The sequence below is a fragment of the Nomascus leucogenys genome, chromosome 7b (assembly GCF_006542625.1).
Source record: "Nomascus leucogenys isolate Asia chromosome 7b, Asia_NLE_v1, whole genome shotgun sequence".
In the NCBI taxonomy this organism is placed as follows: Eukaryota; Metazoa; Chordata; class Mammalia; order Primates; family Hylobatidae; genus Nomascus; species Nomascus leucogenys.
Window position 1 is genome coordinate 58,886,116 of NC_044387.1, and position 20,884 is coordinate 58,906,999.

The window sequence follows — 20,884 nt, forward strand, 5'->3', positions numbered from 1 at the left end:
CCCAGCACTTTGGGAGGCCAAGGTGGGAGGATTGCTTGAGACCAGCCTAGGCAACATAGTGAGATCCCATCTCTACAAAAAATAAAAAATTAGCTGAGTGTGGTGGTGGTGCATGCCAGTGCACCATGTCCCAGCTACTTGGGAGGCTGAGGTGAGAGGATTGCTTAAACCCGAAGGTTAAGGCTACAGTAAGCTATGACTGTGCCACTGCACTCCAGTCTAGGCAACACAGCAAGACCCTGTCTCAAAAAACAAACAAAAAAAACAGCTGAATCAATTTAAAAATAGAGAAAAAAGGACAGGTGTGGTAGCTCACGCCTGTAATCCCAGCACTTTGGGAGCCCAAGGCAGGTGGATCACAAAGTCAGGAAATTGAGACCATCCTGGCCAACACAGTGAAACCCCATACAAAAATACAAAAATTAGCTGGGCGTGGTGGTGCGCACCTGTAGTCTCAGCTACTCGGGAGACTGAGGCAGGGGAATCACTTGAACCTGAGAGGCGGAGCTTGCAGCGAGCCAAGATCATGCCACTGGACTCCAGCCTGAGAGACAGAGCGAGACTCAGTCTCAAAAAAAAAAAAAAAAAAAAAAAAAAGAAAAAAAGCCGGGCGCGGTGGCTCACACTTGTAATCCCAGCACTTTGGGAGGCCGAGGCGGGCGGATCACCTGAGGTCAGGAGTTCGAGACCAGCCTGACCAACATGGAGAATCCCTGTCTCTACTAAAAATACTAAATTAGCCGGGTGTCGTGGCCCACGCCTGTAATCCTAGCTACTTGGGAGGCTGAAGCAGGAGAACTGCTTGAACCCGGGAGGCAGAAGTTGTGGTGAGCCAAGATTGCGCTACCGCACTCCAGCCTGGGCAATAAGAGCGAAATTCCGTCTCAAAAAAAAAAAAAAAAAAAAAAAATAGAGACAAAGACAGGAAGTGAATGCATAAAAAATAAAGCTCATGATTAAGCAATCACAGTCACATGGCGAGAAGGCGTGGGAATCATCATGTCCCCTGTTTTCCAACATTCTGTCATAGTGTTTGCTATATCATCTCTGTCATTTAACAGGGAATAAGACTGATTTCCACAAGCATGCCAAGACCATTCAATAGAGAAAGGATAATCTTTTCAACGAATGATGCTGGGAAAACTGGATACCGACATGCAAAAGAATGACGTTGGATTCTTCTCTTATACCGTAAATAAAAATTAATTCAAAATGGATAAAAGACTTAAATATAAGACTACCCTGGCGAAGTGGCACACACCTATAGTCCACTACTGGGAAGGCTAAGGTGAAAGAAACATGTGAACCCAGGAGTTCAAGGCTGTGGCAAGACATGATCACACGACTACTCTCCAGCCTTAGCAGCACAGTTAAGACCCTGTCTCTGAAAAAAACAAAAAAAACAAAAAACTGGCCAGACACAGTGGCTCATGCCTGTAATTCTAGCACTTTGGGAGGCCAAGGTGGGTGAATCACTTGAGCTCAGGAGTTCGAAACCACCCTGGGCAACATGGCGAAACCCCATCTCTACAAAAAAAATACAAAAATTGGTAGCTGTGCATGGTGGCTCATGCCTATAATCCCAGCACTGTGGGAGGCCAAGGCAGGCAGATCACGAGGTCAGGAGATTGAGACCATCCTGGTTAACACGGTGAAACCCCGTCTCTACTAAAAATACAAAAAATTAGCCAGGCCTGGTGGCGGGCGCCTGTAATCCCAGCTACTCGGGAGGCTGAGGCAGGAGAATGGCTTGAACCCGAGAGGCGGAGGTTGCAGTGAGCCAAGATTGCGCCGCTGCACTCCACTCCAGCCTGGGTGACAGGACGAGTCTCCGTCACAAAAAAAAAAAAAACTGTAGCCCTGAAGGGAACATTAGGTAGGGCTCATCTGCCTTTGGTTCTTCAAGCTGGCTTATCATCAGAATCACCTACAGAGCTCCTGAAAAACACAGATCTTGAGCCTAGCCCAAACTTTGTAGATTTCTAGGAGTTAAGGAATTCAAATTCCTTTTTTTTTTTTTTTTTTTTTTTTTTTTTTTGAGATGGAGTCTTCACTCTGTCGCCCAGGCTGGAGTGCAGTGGCATGATCTCAGCTCACTGCAACCTCCGCCTCCCGGGTTCAAGCCATTCTCCTGCCTCAGCCTCCCGAGTAGCTGGGATCACAGGCACCCGCCACCACGCCTGGCTAATTTTTTGTATTTTTAGTAGAGATGGGGTTTCACCATGTTAACCAAGATGTTCTCAATCTCCTGACTTCATGATCCACCCGCCTTGGTCTCCCAAAGTGCTGGGATTACAGGCATGAGCCACCACGCCCAGCCTCAAATTCATAATTTTTAAAGCTCCCCAACAATTCTGATATCAGCTACATTTGGAAAATCTCACATTTTTCATTTGTGATGACAGTGATTAGGTGGAACCAGAGGTGGGATTAGGACCAGGCCCCAGACAGCCATTCAACACTCTCCCTCTCAACCTGTTGCCATTCCTAAAAACTTATATAGTTGAGTATCCCTAATCTGAACATCCAAAATGCTCCAAAATCAGAGACTTTTTGAGTGCTGACATGACACCAACAAGTGGAAAATTCCACATCTGATGTCATGTGACAGGTCACAGTCAAAACTTTGTTTTGGCTGGGCACGGTGGCTCACGCCTGTAATCCTAGCACTGTCGGAGGCCAAGGCGGGTGGATCACGAGGTCACAAGTTGAAGACCAGCCCGGCCAAGAGGGTGAACCCGTCTCTACTAAAAATACAAAAATTAGCTGGCGCAGTAATAGGCACCTGTAATCCCAGATACTCAGGCGGCTGAGGCAGGAGAATCGCTTGAACCCGGGGATGGAGGTTGCAGTGAGCCGAGATCATGCCGCTGCACTCCAGCTTGGGCGACAGAGTGAGACTCCGTCTCAAAAAAAAAGAAAAAAACTTTGTTTCATGCAGAAAATTATTTAAAGTATTGTATAAAGTTACCCTCAGGCTATGTGTAGAAGGTGTATCTAAAACATAAATGAGACCCCTGTCTCCACAAAAATTCAAACAAAATAGCCAGGCAGGATGGCACACGCTTATATTCCCAGCTACTCCAGAAGCCTGAGGTGGGGGGATGGCTTGAGCCTAGGAGGTCAGGGATGCAGTGAGCCATGATCGTGCCACACTGTACTCCAGCCTTAGGTGACAGAGCAAGACCCTGCCTCAAATAAATAAATTGGCTGGGCGCGGTGGGCGGATCACCTGAGGTCAGGAGTTCGAGACCAGCCTGGCCAACGTGGTGAAACCTGTCTCTACAAAAATGTAAAAATTAGCCGGGCATGATGGCAGGTGCCTGTAATCCCACCTACTGGGAAGGCTGAGGTGGGAGAATTGCTTGAACCAGGGAGGCGGAGGTTGCAGTGAGCCGAGATCACGCCATTGCATTCCAGCCTGGGCAACAGAATGAGACTCCATCTTAAAAAAAAAAAAAAAAAAAAAAGAAAGAAAAGAAAAGAAAAACAAAATAAATAAAATAAAATATATAAACTTTGTGTTCAGACTTGGGTCACATCCCCAAGTTATCTCAGTATATATATACAAATATTGAAAAATCCAAAAAAAAATCCAAAACACTTCCAGTCCCAAGCATTTTGTATAAGGGATACTCAAACTCCAATGTCAACTCCAAGTCCAGACCATTTCCCCTTCATAAAATGAAGTGTGGGAGTCCCACTTGAAAATCCAGGACTGGCCGGTGCAGTAGCTCACACCTGTAATCCCAGCACTTTGGGAGGCTGAGGCCGGAGGGTCGCTTGAGCCCAGGAGTTTGAGACCAGCCTGGGCAACAGAGCAAGACCTCATATCTACAAAAAAAGAAAAAGAACATCAAGGAGTGGTTCTGTGACCATTTTATTCAATCAAGAAGAGTATCTAACTTAAGCCCAGTTCTTTACCAATAGGTGCTTTGAGACCTCACACTGCATTAGGCCACTCCACTCCAGTGTCCTGTCACTTTCCAGGCCCTGGGACTTACGAGTTAATCAACCCTGTCCTCTATACAACCATCTTCCAGGTCTGAAACTATGTATGGCAATAACCTCAATTACATAAACAGCAGATACTAAAAAACTACTGCCATTGGTCTTTTATGATTCTGGAAGTGGCAGGTTTCTTCCAAATTTATATTCTCTTGGGAAACCTTTGAAGTGTGTGGGAATTTCTTGAAAGCATGCAAGCTCGTCATAGGGTGAGTCAGCTTCACAAATCCCCAAGGTCAGAAAGATGTCAGCTTGGGTTTAACACTTGAGGGGGGTCATGCAGTCACAGTCACGTGCTACCTACACTTCACAAGTACTTTACTAATCTACTAATCTAATGGAGAATGATGTTTACAGGGGAAACCAGCAATGCCATAGGAAACAGAGTGCAGCATACTTTGAAAGTGTGACTCACCTACTATAATTACCCTTCACCAAAAGGAATTTGTGATATAGTACCAGAAAACAATTTTTTTTTGTTTAAGATAGGTTATTACAAAGCCCAAGGCATACAAACAGGCCAAAGGGTAGGCACATGGACATACGGGGCAAGGGCAGATAGATATCTTAGGGTAACTCCCACAGCTGGATCTGTATGGCCAGTTGACTAAGTCACGGTTTTACAGGACTGTTAGAAATCAAGTGAAGTCTGTATACTAGATTCTATTGGAAGAAAATGGTCAAAATTAAAGTCCAAAAGAGGATTTTGGAAGGAAACCTATAATGTAGCATGTAATGCCAATGGCAGCAAATACTCCTAGATAAACTGTGTTAGAGCTGGATGGAATCTCAGAGTCATGTTCGAACCCAGCCTGCTGTTTTACTGTTAAAGACATGAGACCAGACAGAAAGTGACATGTCCCAGTTCACACAGCTACTGTGGAGCATGGTTGAGACTTGCCTTCAGCATCCTAATGCCCCGGTCACCATATGTCCTATTAGAATAGATTCAGCTGATCTGGATTAGCAAAATGGAGTGGATCACCACTGCATTCCAGGTATCACAAAGCCTCAACTGTCACCCCCTCTTTTGCCCAGAATATTGAGGCCTATTACTGGTCCTTTGATATTTCAGATTTTTTATTTGTTAAATTATGGCTGCAAAAAAAAGGCAATTGTTAAACTTACACCTTTATATTCAGTTTCACAATTTACTGAATGTCTCCTCTGAGTCAGGAATCATCCTGGGACACGGGAAGCACAGATGAACAAGATGTTTCGTTACGTATCGTGCATTCGACAACAATGCAGGCTGCCCCTATCATGTGACTATGATGGAAGGAAGCATTTTGAGCAATAATGACAAAGGAATTTGATTATTTCTGTCTGGTTCCTGGTAAGAACTAATCCACATCACAAAAGCTCAATAGTTTCAGCCCTCTTCCAACTAACAAGGGCAAGAATAGCAGAACAGCCAGGATGTCAGCACCAATTCAAGACATACACTCTGAGACTTCAACAGCAAGAAATTTCTACTCAGAACCCTTGGGGAGACCAGGGTAAGGTCTGGCGACAGAAGACAAGCCTGACTTGACACCAAAGTTACAACTCCTGTATCTGGCCAAAACCTACTGGAGACATGAGTTCCAAGAAAGCATATTTGACTTGTTCAAACATTTCAACTTTGGAACAACTGGAAAAGTGACAAAGTTTGCTGGACGAGAACCCACGGCAGTTTTCGCTTCATTCCTACCTCCCAGTGACCAGCAAGTTTGGGTGGAATCTCCAATCCCAGCTTCTCCAGCTCTCGCTCCCTGTACTTCTCATACTGCCGGTACCCTGCATACCCGCCGCCTGTCGCCAACAGAATGGGCAGGGGACGCAGCAGGAACGTGGTTCGGGCAGGGGCAGTGTGGATTTTTCTGGCATCTGTAATAAAAAACAGGACAATTTTGAGCCTAGGAGACAGGAATAGGGAAGAGTCATGCAAACACAGCACCAACAGGACAGTCAGGAAAAGTCAGTGCATCTCAGAAGCCCTCAGTAGAGGTAACTGGACCCTGAACATATCTAGCAGGCAGGTGCAACCTTGGGCCACTACTCAGACCCTCCTGTCTCCAAATTCTTTCAGTAAGTACAGGACAGGCATCTTTCCTATAGAATTACAATGCACCTCAACTGCCACCGCAGTCACAAAATGTATTAATAAGATGAAAACACTGAATCACAAAGAAGTCAAGAAACTAATCAAGGTTGCCCAGGTGGTCATCAACAGGTCCAGAACTTGAAGCCAAACACCCATTTCTCACCAGGGCTCTTTGATCTTGCTTTTATAATGCAGGCCCAGTTTTGATCGGGCACTGGTATTCTCTCTCAAATGCAAAATCTCATAAACTCTTACAGGTCAACAATAAAAACGCAAATAGCCAGGCACAGCGGCTTGCACCTATAGTCCCAGCAACCAGGTAGGCTGAGGTGGGAGGATTGCTTGAACCCAGGAGTTCAAGGTTGCAGTGAGCTATGATCACGCTACTGCACTCCAGCCTGGGCAATCTGTTGAGACTCTCTCAATCAATCAATCAAAATGTGCAAAGGATTTGAATAGACCTTTGTCCAAAGGAAAAATACATTGGCCAATAAGCACAAGAAAAGACAAAGGTTAAATATCTGTTATGTGTTAAATTGCTGAAAACTCCCCCAAAACTCTTATGTTGAAGTTCTAACCCTGAGTACCTTAGAAGGTGCCCTTAGTTGGTTGGAGAGCGGGTCTTTACAGAGATTATCAAGTTAAAATGAGGTTGCAGGCCGGGCACGGTGGCTCAGGCCTGTAATCCCAGGACTTTGGGAGGCCGAGGCGGGTGGATTCACGAGGTCAGGAGATCAGGACCATCCTGACTAACACAGTGAAACCCCATCTCTACTAAAAACACAAAAAATTAGCCAGGCATGGTGGCGGGCGCCTATAGTCCCAGCTACTCGGGAGGCTGAGGCAGGAGAATGACGTGAACCCGGGAGGTGGAGCTTGTAGTGACCCAAGATCGCGCCACTGCACTCCAGCCTGGGTGACAGAGAGAGAACTCCGTCTCAAAAAATTAAATAATAAATAAATAAAATAAAATGAGGTTGCCAAGGTGGGTCCAAATCCAATATGATGGGTATCCTTATAAAAAGGGAAAATCGGCCAGGCGCGGTGGCTCACGCTTGTAATCCCAGCACTTTGGGAGGCCGAGGCAGGCGGATCACGAGGTCAGGAGATCGAGACCACGGTGAAACCCCGTCTCTACTAAAAAATACAAAAAATTAGCCGGGCGTGGTGGCGGGCGCCTGTAGTCCCAGCTACTCAGAGAGGCTGAGGCAGGAGAATGGCGTGAACCCGGGAGGCGGAGCTTGCAGTGAGCCAAGATTGCGCCACTGCACTCCAGCCTGGGCGACAGAGCGAGACTCTGTCTCAAAAAAAAAAAAAAAAAAGGAAAATCTAGAAACAGACATGCACACAGGGAGAATGCCATGTGAAGCTGAAGGCAGAGATTGGAGTGATGCTTCTACATGTAAGGAATGCCAGAGATTGCCAGCAAAACATTGGAAGCTAGGCAAGAGGCATGGAACGGGTTCTCCCTCACAGCCCTCCAAAGGAAGCAACCCTGACACCTTGATCTCAGACATTTAGCCCTAGAATCATGAGACAAATATCTGCTGTTCAAGCAACCCAGTTTGTGTTACTTTGTTACAGCAGCCCTAGCAAACTAATACAACATTATTAGTAATCAGGGAAATGCAAATCAAAACCACAATGAGACCCCTTCACACCCATCAGAATGGCTATAATCAAAAAGACATAATGAGGCCAGGCATGGTGGCTCAGGCCTGTAATGCCAACACTTTGGGAGGCCAAGGTGGGCAGATCACTTGAGGCCAGGAGTTTGAGAACAGCCTGGGCATCATAGCAAAACCTCATCTCTACTAAAAATACAAAAATTAGCCAGTATGCATGCAGTCTTTGAAATTTAAAAAAAAAAAAAATTAATAATAAAAATTAGCCAGGCGTGGTGGTGCACGTCTGTGTCCCAGCTACTTGGGGAATGAGAATTGCTTAAATCCAGGAGGTGGAGGTTTAGTAAGCCGAGATTGCACCATTGCATTCCAGCCTGGGTGACAGAGTAAGACTGTCTCAAAAAAAAAAAAAAAAAAAGAAAGAAAAGCTAACGCTTCAGTGATAACTGCATGCCAGGTACTTTCCACATACTAATTCATTTAACTCTAACAACAACCCTACGTTTATCCCAATTTACAGATGACCAAACTGAGGCACAGAGAGGGTCACCACCATCTCTAATTGCTCCTTACCTGTGCGAAAGGCTCTAAAAGGCAGCTTCCGTAAGGGCTGTAGGGATTGGCTCAGGGCAGTGATCTCACAGTGATGGAGGCTATAACCAAGCAAAAATGAACCATTAAATATTATTCTTAAAATTAAAATTACTGGATTGATCGGCAAAACTTAAACACTCAATAACAATATTGTATCAATGTAAATGTCTTGGTTTTGACAACTGTAATGTAGATAAGAAAATGTCCTTGTACGGAAAAGACTGAAATATTTATTTATTAATTCATTCATTCATTCTTGAGACAGAGTCTTGCTCTGTCACCCAGGCTGGAGTGCAGTGGCGCAATCTTGGCTCACTCCAACCTCCGCCTCCCAGGCTCAAGCAATTCTTCTGCCTCAGCCTCCCTAGTAGCTGGGATTACAGGCGCCCGCCACCACACCCGGCAAATTTTTGTATTTTTTATAGAGATGAGTTTTCGCCATGTTGGCCAGGCTGGTCTCCTGAGCCCATGTGATCCACTAGCCTCAGCCTCCCAAAGTGCTGGGATTACAAGCATGAGCCACCAGGCCCAGCCTAGAAAAGGGCTTAGAAGCAAAGGTCATCAAGTTGGCAAATTGCTCTCAAGTGTCTCAGGAAAAAAATGTATATGTATACATACACATATACATATAAACACAGATGGAAAATGATAAAGCAAATAGGGCTGACATTTGAGGAATCTGGGTAAAAGGTATTTGGGAATTCTATGTACTATTTTTATAACTTTCTGTAAGCCTGAAACTATTTCCCAATAAAAAAGTTTTTTGGTTTTTTTTTTTTTTGGGAGGCCAAGGCAGGCAGATCACCTGAGGTTAGGAGTTCAAGACCAGCCTGACCAACATGGAGAAATCCCATCTCTACTAAAAATACAAAATTAGCTGGGTGTGGTGGCACATGCCTGTAATCCCAGCTACTTGGGAGGCTGAGGCAGGAGAATCACTTGAACCTAGGAGGCGGAGGTTGAGATGAGCTGAGATCGTGCCATTGCACTCCAGCCTGGGCAACAAGAGCAGAACTCCGTCTCAAAAAAAAAAGGAAAATACTATTCTGGTTCAGTTAGTTTCTCTTCTTTGTTTCATCTTTGCTTGGAGAAATCAGACATATTCCCAGTGGCAATAAATGACTATGCCAGCAAGCAAAGCATTAATGAGTTTTCAGTTGAGTTTCCCCTTAATCAAAGAGGAAATATCTCACTTTCAGTTCAGATATCACTTCAGTTTCACCAAATACTGACCTGAACTCTAAAGTTAAAAAACTGTATCCGAGTCAATAAACATTTCTTTCCTTGGAACCCTTTATGATAGAATAATTCACTCTATTATAAATGTCTAAATTGATATTTTTGTGAAAAATAGAATTGCATTTATTACTTTCACACTATAATATTTACTTTCGTGGATATTTAGTTATGTCTTTGTGTGTGTGTGTGTGTGTGTGTGTGTGTGTGAGACAGAGTCTCACTCTGTTACCCAGGCTGGAGCGGATTTTGGCTCACTGCAACCTCCACCTCCCGGGTTCAAGCGATTGTCATGCCTCAGCCTCCTGAGTACCTGGAATTACAGGCGCATGCCACTACACCTAATTTCTGAATGTTTTGTAGAGACAGGGTTTCACCACGTTGGCCAGGCTGGCCTCAAACTCCTGACCTCAAGTGATCCACCTGCCTCGGCCCTCCAAAGTGCTGGGATTACAGGTGTGAGCCACAGCACTTGGCCCAAGTTATGTCTTATATAGATATCCTACAAATGTTATCAGATTTAGGTACTTTCCTTTTTTCACATAAAATTCCCTTGCCTTACAAACACCTGGCTGAGCACATGATGGCTCACGCCTGTAATCCCAGCACTTTGAGAGGCCGAGGCAGGTGGATCACTTGAGGTCAGGAGTTCGAGACCAGCCTGGCCAACATGGTGAAACCCCGTCTCTACTAAAAATACAAAAATTAGCCGGGCATGGTGGCACACACGCTGTAGTACCAGCTATTCGGGAGGCTGAGGCAGGAGAATCACAAAACAAAACAAAACAAAACAAACACCCCCCCTTGCCAGGCTGGGCATTGTGGTTCACAACTATAATCCTGGCACTGTGGGAGGCTGAGGTGGGAGGATTGCTTGAGCCCAGGAGTTCAAGACCAGCCTGGGCAACACGGTGAAACCTCATCTGTACAAAAAATACAAAAGTTAGCCAGGCAGGCCGGGCGTGGTGGCTCACGCTTGTAATCCCAGCACTTTGGGAGGCCAAGGCGGGTGGATCACGAGGTCAGAAGATCGAGACCACGGTGAAACCCTATCTCTACCAAAAAAAATACAAAAAAAAAAAAAAAAAAATATTAGCCAGGCGTGGTGGCGGACGCCTGTAGTCCCAGCTACTCGGAGAGGCTGAGGCAGGAGAATGGCGTGAACCCGGGAGGCGGAGCTTGCAGTAAGCCGAGATTGCACCACTGCACTCCAGCCTGGGCGACAGAGCGAGACTCCATCTCAAAAAAAAAAAAAAAAAATTAGCCGGGCATGGTGGCATGTGACTGTAGTCCTACCTAACCAAAAAGCTGAAGTGGGAGGATCGCCTGAACCCAGGAGGCGGAGGTTACAGTGAGCCGAAAACACGCTACTGTACTCCAGGCTGGGTGACAGAGTAGGACCCTGCCTTAAAAAAAACAAAAATCACACCACCCTTGCAGCATAACGCTATTGCAGCTAGCATGATGAATCTGGTCCTCCTATAGGCAAACAAGGAAAAAAAGCATCTTACCATGACGACCATCACCCCCAAGGCCAGACAGATGTACAGCTATTAACACAATGAAGGGTATATTTCAGTATATGAAAGTTATTTCAGTTCTGAACAATGTTCATTTCTTAGACTGGATGCTCCCACTGCCACAGCAAAACGCCTAAAACCCTGCTTTCTAAACAGAATTTTAACAAGAAGTGCAAAAACTGACTAAAGGATAAATTGTGTTCTGTACATTGCTGCATTGTGTTTTCCAGAATACTGAAAAACCCCTAACTGAAAGAATGTTTGTAGACTGATTAACAAGGCCTTGTCTGACAGGAGGAAATAGAAATGGGAGATGATCATTTATGTATCCACCGTAACTGGACGCAGGGCACTCAGGTAGTTTGTTATCTTCCCCCTCAGGAAGCCTGCCCAAGAACAAAGAGCTCAGCTTTTTGACCACCACTGTAGCCCCAGCTGCTGGAACAAATACTGGGAAATGCTTCATTATATCAGGTTGGTACATCAGATTTAGGTACTTCCCTTTTTTCACATAAAATTTCCTTGACTTATAAACACCTAGCTGAGCTTAGTGGCTCATGACTGTAATTCCAGCACTTTGGGAGGCCAAGGCGGGTGGATCACTTGAGGTCAGGAGTTCGAGACCAGCCTGGCCAACATGGTGAAACCCCATTTCCACTAAAAATACAAAAATCAGCCAGGTGTGGTGGCACACACGCTGTAGTACCAGCTACTCAGGAGGCTGAGGCAGGAGAATCTTATTACAGGATCGTCCCGATTTTCATATGAATGCTGTCATTTCTTCAGTCTTACACAAACACTGTCTACCATGCTATCATTCTTTGGTCCTCCCTGCTTTTCTGCTCTCCTTCATTCCAAGCCTAAAAAGAGCTCTCCATTCACTGTCACCACTTCCTCACCTCTCAGCCTCTCTTAGTCCCACTCAGCAAGGTTTCGTTCCTATCATACCACCTCATCAAGGTCACCAACAACCTGCATGTTGCCAACACCAATGCACACACACATCTGAGGTCTCATCTTACTTGACGTCTCAGCAGCATGACACAGTTGATCCTTCTCTCCTTGAAACACTCTTCACTGGGCTTTTGGGACCGTGATTTTTTTCTCCTATTTCTCTGGTTTCTTCTCAGTCTCTATTTGTAAATTCTCCTTTGCTTCCTAACTGTGGATTCTTGCCATGCCCAGGGTTCAGATCTCTTCTCTACCTGTGCACTCTCCCCAGAGATGCTTATCCAGTCCCATGGCTTTAAAGAACCATCCACTGATGACTCCTTCATTGCCCCTCCAGGGGCCAGCTACCCAATGGCCCCATTTTGAGTCCTCTCAAACTGAGTCTGTAGAAAACAGGATTCCTGACCCTCTCTAACTCACCTTCAATCTGCTCCTGCCCCAGAGTTCTCTATCCATAGCAGAGACTGGCCAGATGTTTACCAAATGCACTTCCTCTTCTGGACACCTGTTAGACTACATTTCCCAGCCTCCCATGCAGCAAGGTGTGGCCATGAGACTGAGTGTGAACCAATGAAATCTGAGGATCATTCAGGCTTCCCAGGCATTCACCTGCAAGCTTACCCGCTCCAGCCAGCTTGATGCAGACAAACATGCCGACTGTGGGAAGTATTAAAGATGGCAGGAAGGCCAAGCATGGTGGCTCACACCTGTAATCCTAGTACTTTGGGAGGCCAAGGTGGAGGGATTGCCTGAGCTCAGGAGTTCGAGACCAACCTGGGCAACACGGTAAAACCCAGTATCTACTAAAATACAAAAAATTAGATGGGCGTGGTGGTGTGCACCTGTAATCCCAGCTACTGGGGAGGCTGAGGCAGGAGAATTGCTTGAACCTGGGAGGCAGAGGTTGCAGTGAGCCGAGATCATGCCATTGCACTCCAGCCTGGGTAACAGGGTAACAGAGCAAGACTCTGTCTCCAAAAAAAAAAAAAAAAAAAAAAGATGGCAGGAGACTGGGTCCCTGAACATTGCTTGGAGAACAGCTGCCCTGCCAATCAGGAGCACCCAATGTGGCTTTACAAGAGTGAGAAATAAACTTCTACTGTGTTAAGCAACTGAGAATGCTGGAGTTTATCTGTTACAGTACCAACATTACTATAATTAACATACCAGGTCAAAAAAAGGTACCACCGTTCATCTAGCCACTCAGGTACAACCCCCTTTTTTTTTCTCCCAGAGATGGGGTCTCGCTTTGCTGCCCAGGCTCAAGTGCAGTGGCATGATCATAGCTCACTGCTGCCTCAAATTTCTGGGCTCAAGGCATCCTCTCACCTCAGCCTCCTGAGTAGCTAGGACTACAGGTGTGCACCAGCACATTTGGCTATTTTTTAAATATTTTGTGGAGATAAATAAGGTCTTGCCATCTGGCCCAGGCTGGTCTCAAACTCCTGGATTCAAGTGATCCTCCCACCTCAGCCTCCCAAAGTTCTGAGATTACAGGTGTGAGCCACTGCACCAGGCCAGGACTCGTTTTTGTTTGTTTCTGAGATGGAGTCTCGCTCCGTCACCCAGGCTGGAGTTCAGTGGCGTGATCTCAACTCACTGCAACCTCCGCCTCCTGGGTTCAAGCAGTTCTCCTGCCTCAGCCTCCTGAGTAGCTGGGATTATAGGCGCAAGCCACCACGCCCAGCTAATTTTTTATTTTTTTAGTAGAGACAGGGTTTTGCCATGTTGGCCAGGCTGGTCTCGAACTCCTGACCTCAAGTGATCCACCCACCTTGGCCTCCCAAAGTGCTGGGATTACAGGCATGAGCCACTGCACCCAGCCCAGGACTCATTTTTAAGTCCTTTCTTTCTCATCATCCACATTCAATCCACTGGCAAGGCATGAAAACTTTACCACTGGCCAGGCTCAGTGGCTCATGCCTGTAATCTCAGCACTTTGGGAGGCTGAGGCGGGTGGATCACCTGAGGTCGGGAGTTTGAGACCAGCCTCGCCAATATGGTGAAACTGTCTCCACTAAAAATACAAAAAATTGGCCGGGCGCGGTGGCTCACGCTTGTAATCCCAGCACTTTGGGAGGCCGAGGCAGGCAGATCACGAGGTCAGGAGATCGAGACCACGGTGAAACCCCGTCTCTACTAAAAATACAAAAAAAAAAAAAAAAAAAAAAAAAAAAAAAAAAAATTAGCCGGCCAATATGGTGAAACCCCGTCTCTACTAAAAATACAAAAAATTAGACAGGTGTGATGGTGGTGGCCTATAATCCCAGCTACTTGGGAGACTGAAGCAGGAGAATTGCTTGAACCCAGGAGGTAGAGATTGCAATGAGCCAAAATCACACCACTGCACTCCAGCCTGGGCATGACAGAGCGAGACTCTCTCTGAAAAAAACAAAAAATAAAGGCCGGGCATGGTGGCTGACACCTGTGAGAACTCCCAGCACTTTGGAAGGCCAAGGTGGGCAGATCACAAGGTCAGGAGTTCGAGACCAGCCTGGCCAACATGGTGAAACTCCATCTCTACTAAAAATACAAAAATTAGCCAGGTGTGGTGGTTGGCGCCTATAGTCCCAGCTACTCAGGAGGCTGAGGCAGGAGAATTGCTTGAACCTGGGAGACGGAGGTTGCAGGGAACCGAGATCGCGCACTGCACTCCAGTCTGGGTAACAGAGCAAGACTCCGTCTTGAAAATAAATAAATAAATAAATAAATAAATAAATAACAGAAAGACAAGATCCCACATCTTGTCAGCCTCTCAGATCTCTAGCTGCTTTCCCTCTCTTCCTCCTCACTCATTCCTCTTGCCACTCCTTGTCCACACCACGTGTGCCCCTTTCCACACTCCATTTGCTGTTTGCTCTGCTGGGCACACCCCTCTCCTATGCGGCTCACTCCCTCATCATTTAGTTCTCTGCTCAAATGTTACCTCCTCAGTGCGGTTTTTCCTAAGTACTGTATGCCCAAGAGTTGGCCCTCTTGAGCACTAACTTCTTAATTTTTTTTTTAATTTTTCTGGGTATGTAGTAGGTATATATATGTATGTGTTACATGAGCTAGTTTGATACAGGCATGCAATGTGGAATAATCACATTAGGTAAATGGGATATCTATCCCCTCAAGCATTTAAGCTTTGTGTTACAAACAATCCAGTTACACTCTTTTAGTGTTTTGTTTTGTTTTTTGAGACAGAGTTTTGCTGTAACCCAGGCTGGAGTGCAGTGGCATGATCTCAGCTCACCACAACCTCCGCCTCCTGGGTTCAAGCAATTCTCTGCCTCAGCCTCCCGAGTAGCTGGGATTACAGGCACCCACCACCACGCCTGCCTAATTTTTTGTATTTTTAGTAGAGACGGGGTTTCACCCTCTTGGCCAGGCTGACCTTGAACTCCTGACGTCGTGATCCACCCACCTCAGCCTCCCAAAGTGCTGGGATTACAGGCGTGAGCCACCGTGCCCAGACTTTTAGTTATTTTTAAATGTAATAATTTTAAATTATTTTTTACTATAGTCACCCTGTTGTGCTAGCAAACACTAGATCTTATTCATTTTATTTTATTTATTTTTTTGAGATGGTGTCTTGCTCTGTTGCCCAGGCTGGAGTGCAATGGCGCAATCTCAGCTCACTGCAACCTCTGACTCCCGGGTTCAAGCAATTCTACCTCAGCCTCCTGAGTAGCTGGGATTACAGGAGCACACCACCACGCCCAGCTAATTTTTTTTTGCATTTTTAGTAGTGACAGGGTTTGTTGGCCAGGCTGGTGTTGCACTCCTGACCTCAGGTGAGCCACCCGCCTGGGCCTCCAAAGTGCTGGGATTACAGGCATGAGCCACTGCGCCCGGCCCATTTTACTTTTTTGATACCCATTAACCATCCCCATTTCTTCCCATCCCCCCACTACACTTTCCAGCTTCTGGTAACCATCCTTCTACTATCTCCATGAGTTCAACTGTTTTAATTTACAGCTCCCACAAATAAGTGAGAATATGCAAAGTTTGTCTTTCTTTTGAGCACTAACTTCTTAATTATCTTGCTTTCTTTTTCTTCACGGCATTTCTCATTACCCAAAATGGATTCTGCATGTATTCAGTTATTTGTTTACTGTATGCATACCTCGATGAACACAGGGGTTTATCTGTGTTCTCACTGGCCTTCAATCTCAATAGTGAGAGTATGCCCCAGAAAGATGAATGGCTGGGTTCAAACAGATGTCTCTTCTACATGCATTCTACATCGCATCCTGCAAGCAGGCAATTAAAGCCCACAATTGAGCACTCCAGTCTGCCTGTGCAACTCAAATCTCAGCTCTGCCACTTCTTAGCAGCTGTGTGACCTCAGGAAATTTCTTAACTAATCTTAAGCCTCAGTTTCTCCACCTACAAAAACAAAACTCACCTCATCAGAAGACAATCATGCAAAACCTTAGCCCAGGGCCTGGCACCTAGTTACATTGTTATTATTAAGAGTTGATATTCAGCTCGCATACACTGGGATGGTCATATCAATCATCTATGACCAGCATTCACTCTCACTAGTCTTTCTCCATGGTGTCCTGGTTATAAGTTTGTTTGTTTTTGTTTTTGTTTTGAGACAGGGTCTCACTCTGTCACCCAGGCTGGAATGCAGTGGTGAAATCACAGCTCACTGCAGCCTCGACCTTCTGGGCACAAGTGAACCTCCCACCTTAGCTTCCCAAGTAGCTGGGACCACAGATGTGCACCCAGCTATTTTTTGTAGAGGAGGTCTCACTATGTTGCTCAGGTTGGCCTCGAACTCTTGGGCTCAAGCAATTCTCCTGCCTCAGCCTCTCAAAGTGTTGAGATTACAGACGTAAGCCACCACACCTGGCCAGTTGCACTATTTTTTCTTTTTTTTTGTTTTGAGTCAGGGTCTCACTCTGTTGCCCAGGCTGGAGTACAGTGGCATGATCTTGGCTCACTGCAGCCTCAACCTCCTGGGCTCAGGCAATCCTCCTACCTCAGCCTCCCAGGTAGCTGGGACTACACGTATGCACCACTCTGACCAGCTAATTTTTGTGTTTTTTGTACAGACAGGGTTTTGCCATGTTGCCCAGGCTAGTCTTGAACTCCTGAGCTCATGCAATCCACCTGCCTTAGCCTTCCAAAATGCTGGGATTACAGGCGTGAGACACCACGCCCAGGCCTAAGATATTTTTAACATCACCCCTAGTAGTAACATTTTGCCTATAGTCCTTATGTCTCCCTTGCTTTCTAAAGCTGTGAAAGTTCTCCTAAAACAGAACTGACAGACCTCTTGAAGGCTTTATCCCATATTCCACCATGTATTACAAGTATATAGTAAAGTTCGTTGAAGACAAGGCCTATTTCAAATGTTTTTAAATTCTTCATTCGCTCCTCTTCCCTTCTCTCTTCTCCCTTCTCTATAGTCCCTTGACACTGTGGTTTGCAGTGGTAGGGATGCCATAAATATTTCTGATGGAAGTCATGCACGAGAAACTACTTCCTAGGTACTATTGTCCATACTTGCCTGAACCTGTAAAAACTACAGTTGCCAGAGCCCCAACTTATTTCTACTGAATCTGAAATTGGCAGTAGAATGGGGGCATATCTGGAATCTTTTTTTTTTGAGACGGAGTCTCATTCTGCCGCCGAGGCTGGAGTCCAGTGGCGTGATCTCGGCTCACTGCAACTTCCGCCTCCCGGGTTCAGGAGATTCTCCTGCCTCAGCCTCCTGAGTAGTTGGGACTACAGACACACGCCACCACACCCGGCTAATTTTTGTTAGAGATGGGGTTTCACCATGTTGGCCAGGCTGGTCTCGGTCTCCTGACCTCATGATCTACTCACCTTGGCCTCCCAAAGTGCTGGGATTACTGGCATGCGCCACCGCGCCCGGCATTTTTTTTTTTTTTTTTTTTTTAATCAGCCAGCCTCCCGAACTACAGCAGGCTCAGAGAGACTCCCAAGGAATCTGTATTTCTAACAAGCATCCCAGCCCATTCAGCCCATTCTTTTATCAAATGAGTTTGGGAAACATGGACCTAAATTATCACCCAAGATGTTATCTATCACCTGTCACACATCACCCAGTTATTGAAAAACTTACCTGAAATATAAGGTTTTCATTTACATGTCTCACAAATAGGCACTGGTTTACCAAAAACCCACAGAAATGTCATCTTTTTGGTTTGTGTATTAATATCGTTTCTATCTTGATACAGAATACCTTTGAAAATTAAGGCTTCTTATTGTACCCAAATCTTCATCTCTCTCACCCACTGCATCTAAGTCTAGTCTTATCTATCTACACTGGTACTAAAATATAGTTTTTTTTCTTTCCCTTTTAATGATGGTGACTGAGGTACAGCCTCCTCTCATCATTTAAAAAAATTACTGTAGGTGGACTGCGATGGCTCACTTCTGTAATGCCAGCACTTAGGGAGGTGAAAGTGGGTGGATCACTTGAGCCCAGGAGTTCGACACCAGCCTGGGCAACATGGTGAAACCCTGTCTCCACCACCACCCGCCCCCCGCCAAAATAAAAAAATTCAGCTGGGCGGGGTGGCGTGCACCTGTGGTCCTAGCTACTCAGGAGGCTGAGGTGGAAAAACTGCTTGAGACCAGGAGGTGGAGGCTGCAGTGAGCCATCACCACACCACTGCACTCCCTCTTGGGCAACAGAGTGAGGCTCTGACTTCCAAAACAAACAACAACAACAAAAAAATTTTTTTAAGAGTGTCTCATTTTAGTCCTTCCAATTAATGACACATTTTGTTTATTTTTAATTTTTTTGAGACAGTCTCACTCTGTCGCCCAGGCTGGACTGCAGCAGCACAATCTTGGCTCATTGCAACCTCCGCCTCCCAGGTTCAAGCAATTCTCCTGCCTCACCCTCCCAAGTAGCTGGGATTACAGGTGCCTGCCACCACGCCCGGCTAATTTTTGTATTTTTTAGTAAAGACAGGGTTTCACCACATTGGCCAGGCCGGTCTCAAACTGCTGACCTCAAGTGATCCACCCACCTTGGCCTACAGAAGTGCTGAGGTTACAGGCGTGAGCCACCGCGCCCAGCCTGTGACATACTTTAAATGAATTCAGGGTTGACTCATAAACAGCATGCCCGGTAATAACATTGAAAACAAAGCCTCCTGCCCAAATTCTAACAGTTACCACCACAATGCAGAGCCCTCTCCTGAGAGATAATCATTTCTGTACAGTTAATGATGAAAGAGTGACGCTTTCATAACAAGACCAGTGATGGTTTCTGTTCCCTCTCAGTCCAAATCCAGTGTCCGTCTCCTCCCAAAACAGTAAGTTATCCTCTGATCAACGCTGACAAAATGAACCCTGTAGGAAACACACAAGTATGGCGCATCTCTCAAATCTTAGCTCTTTGAAATAGCACCAGGCAGCCGACTCTGAGTCACAGCTACATTTTAATCCATTTTCCGACAGTCCAAATGCTCTAACCTATTTTCTGTATAACAACTGCCCTCACGGTGGGCAGCCTGAGAGAAAGATCGTCGCGTGAGGGGTACCTTGATGGGGGTCCTGGCTCTGCTACAAACTGGCTAGGTGAACTTGAGCAAATCCCTCCCTCTCTCGGAGCCTCAATCTCATTAACTCCAAAGAGAGACAGCTGGACTTAGAAGACCCCTCAAGTCTCCCACATTTCTAAGAACCTAACAGCTGGGGGACACAAGGGTAACCAAGACTCTAGCCCCATAACAGATTGTTTTGAGATTACCTAACCTAACCCTCGAGCTTCAACGACTAAGATCCAGAAATGAAAGTTGCCTGACACTCAATCTAGTGCCCTTCCCACAGGACATTGATCCTTCTACGAAAACGAACACATGAGAAAATGGCATCTGAACATCTGAAAGCCCTGCCTCGACTCAAGAGACGGGCAGGTAGCCTATTTCATCTGGTTTTTGTCCCTTGTGAACTTCCACTAGCTGGAAAGGGCAAAGCGAGAGCTTCTAGGCCACACCCTAAGTAAATCCGGACCGCCCTACGCAGGAGCAGTCGCATCTGCTCCTAAGCTCTAGGTGAAGGTGGCTCCGTCTCCAACCGAGCTCGCCTCAGAGCGAGCCCGCGACAGAGAAACATCTCTCTCCAGACGCCAGCTTGGCCCAGGTTGCCCCACGCCCCAAGGCAGTCTCTCCGCGCTGCTATACCTGCTCCGCCACGGTGCGACCCCATGCAGTAATCCCAGGCACCGGTGCCCCACAGAAGTCGCCATCTTGTCTGCTCCTTCTCAGCGAGCCACGCCCCCTTTACACGCTGGGCGCACGCTTAAGGCGTCACGAGTCTCGAGTTCACTGGGCCAATGAGAAAAGCGCGGGTTGGGGGCGGAGCCGACTAAGCTCCGCCTTGTAGCTACTCGCCACCTAACCCGCTTGGCACCTGCGGAGGTGGGGGAACTAGTGGAGCTGTAGGTTTCGCTAAACCTGGGCTTGGTCGCAGCACTGCCACTCCTCCTCCTTCCCTCTGGGTGCCTTTCCGCAAGTACCTGGAAAATCTGAGGCCGGGCGCGGTGGTTCACGCCTGTAATCCCACCACTTTGGGAGGCCGAGGCGGGCGGATCACGAGGTCAGGAGATCGAGACCATCCTGGCTAACACGGTGAAACCCCGTCTCTACTAAAAACAAATACAAAAAATTAGCCGGGCGAGGTGGCGGGCGCTTGTAATCCCAGCTACGCGGGAGGCTGAGGCTGGAGAGTGGCCTGAACCCCAGGGGGCGGAGCCTGCAGTGAGCCGAGATCGCGCCTACTGCACTCCAGCCTGGGCGACAGTGAGACTCACTCTCAAAAAAAAAAAAAAAGAAAGAAAGAAAAATAAAGAAAATCTGAGTCATCCAAGATCCAAGAATGTCGTTTCA

General features: G+C 46.5%; 1 protein-coding gene across 4 annotated transcripts in view; it reads right to left on the reverse strand.

Moving 5' to 3' along the window:
• Positions 1-20,468, reverse strand: part of PISD (phosphatidylserine decarboxylase) — a 44,893-nt gene extending 24,425 nt beyond the window's left edge. The window contains exons 1-3 of one of the 4 annotated variants that reach the window (XM_030816151.1): positions 20,180-20,251; positions 8,293-8,372; positions 5,702-5,877 (exon numbers count right to left, since the gene is read on the reverse strand). Coding sequence is in view for 2 of the 4 variants with exons in the window: in XM_030816149.1 (XP_030672009.1) it covers positions 5,702-5,877; positions 8,293-8,372; positions 20,180-20,244 (321 nt within the window). In the remaining 2 variants the exon portion in view is untranslated. Of the gene's footprint in view, positions 1-5,701; positions 5,878-8,292; positions 8,373-20,179 lie in introns of those variants that run through there. The other 3 variants (XM_030816149.1, XM_030816153.1, XM_030816148.1) reach the window with 3 other exon arrangements.
• Between the last annotated feature and the right edge of the window lie 416 nt (positions 20,469-20,884).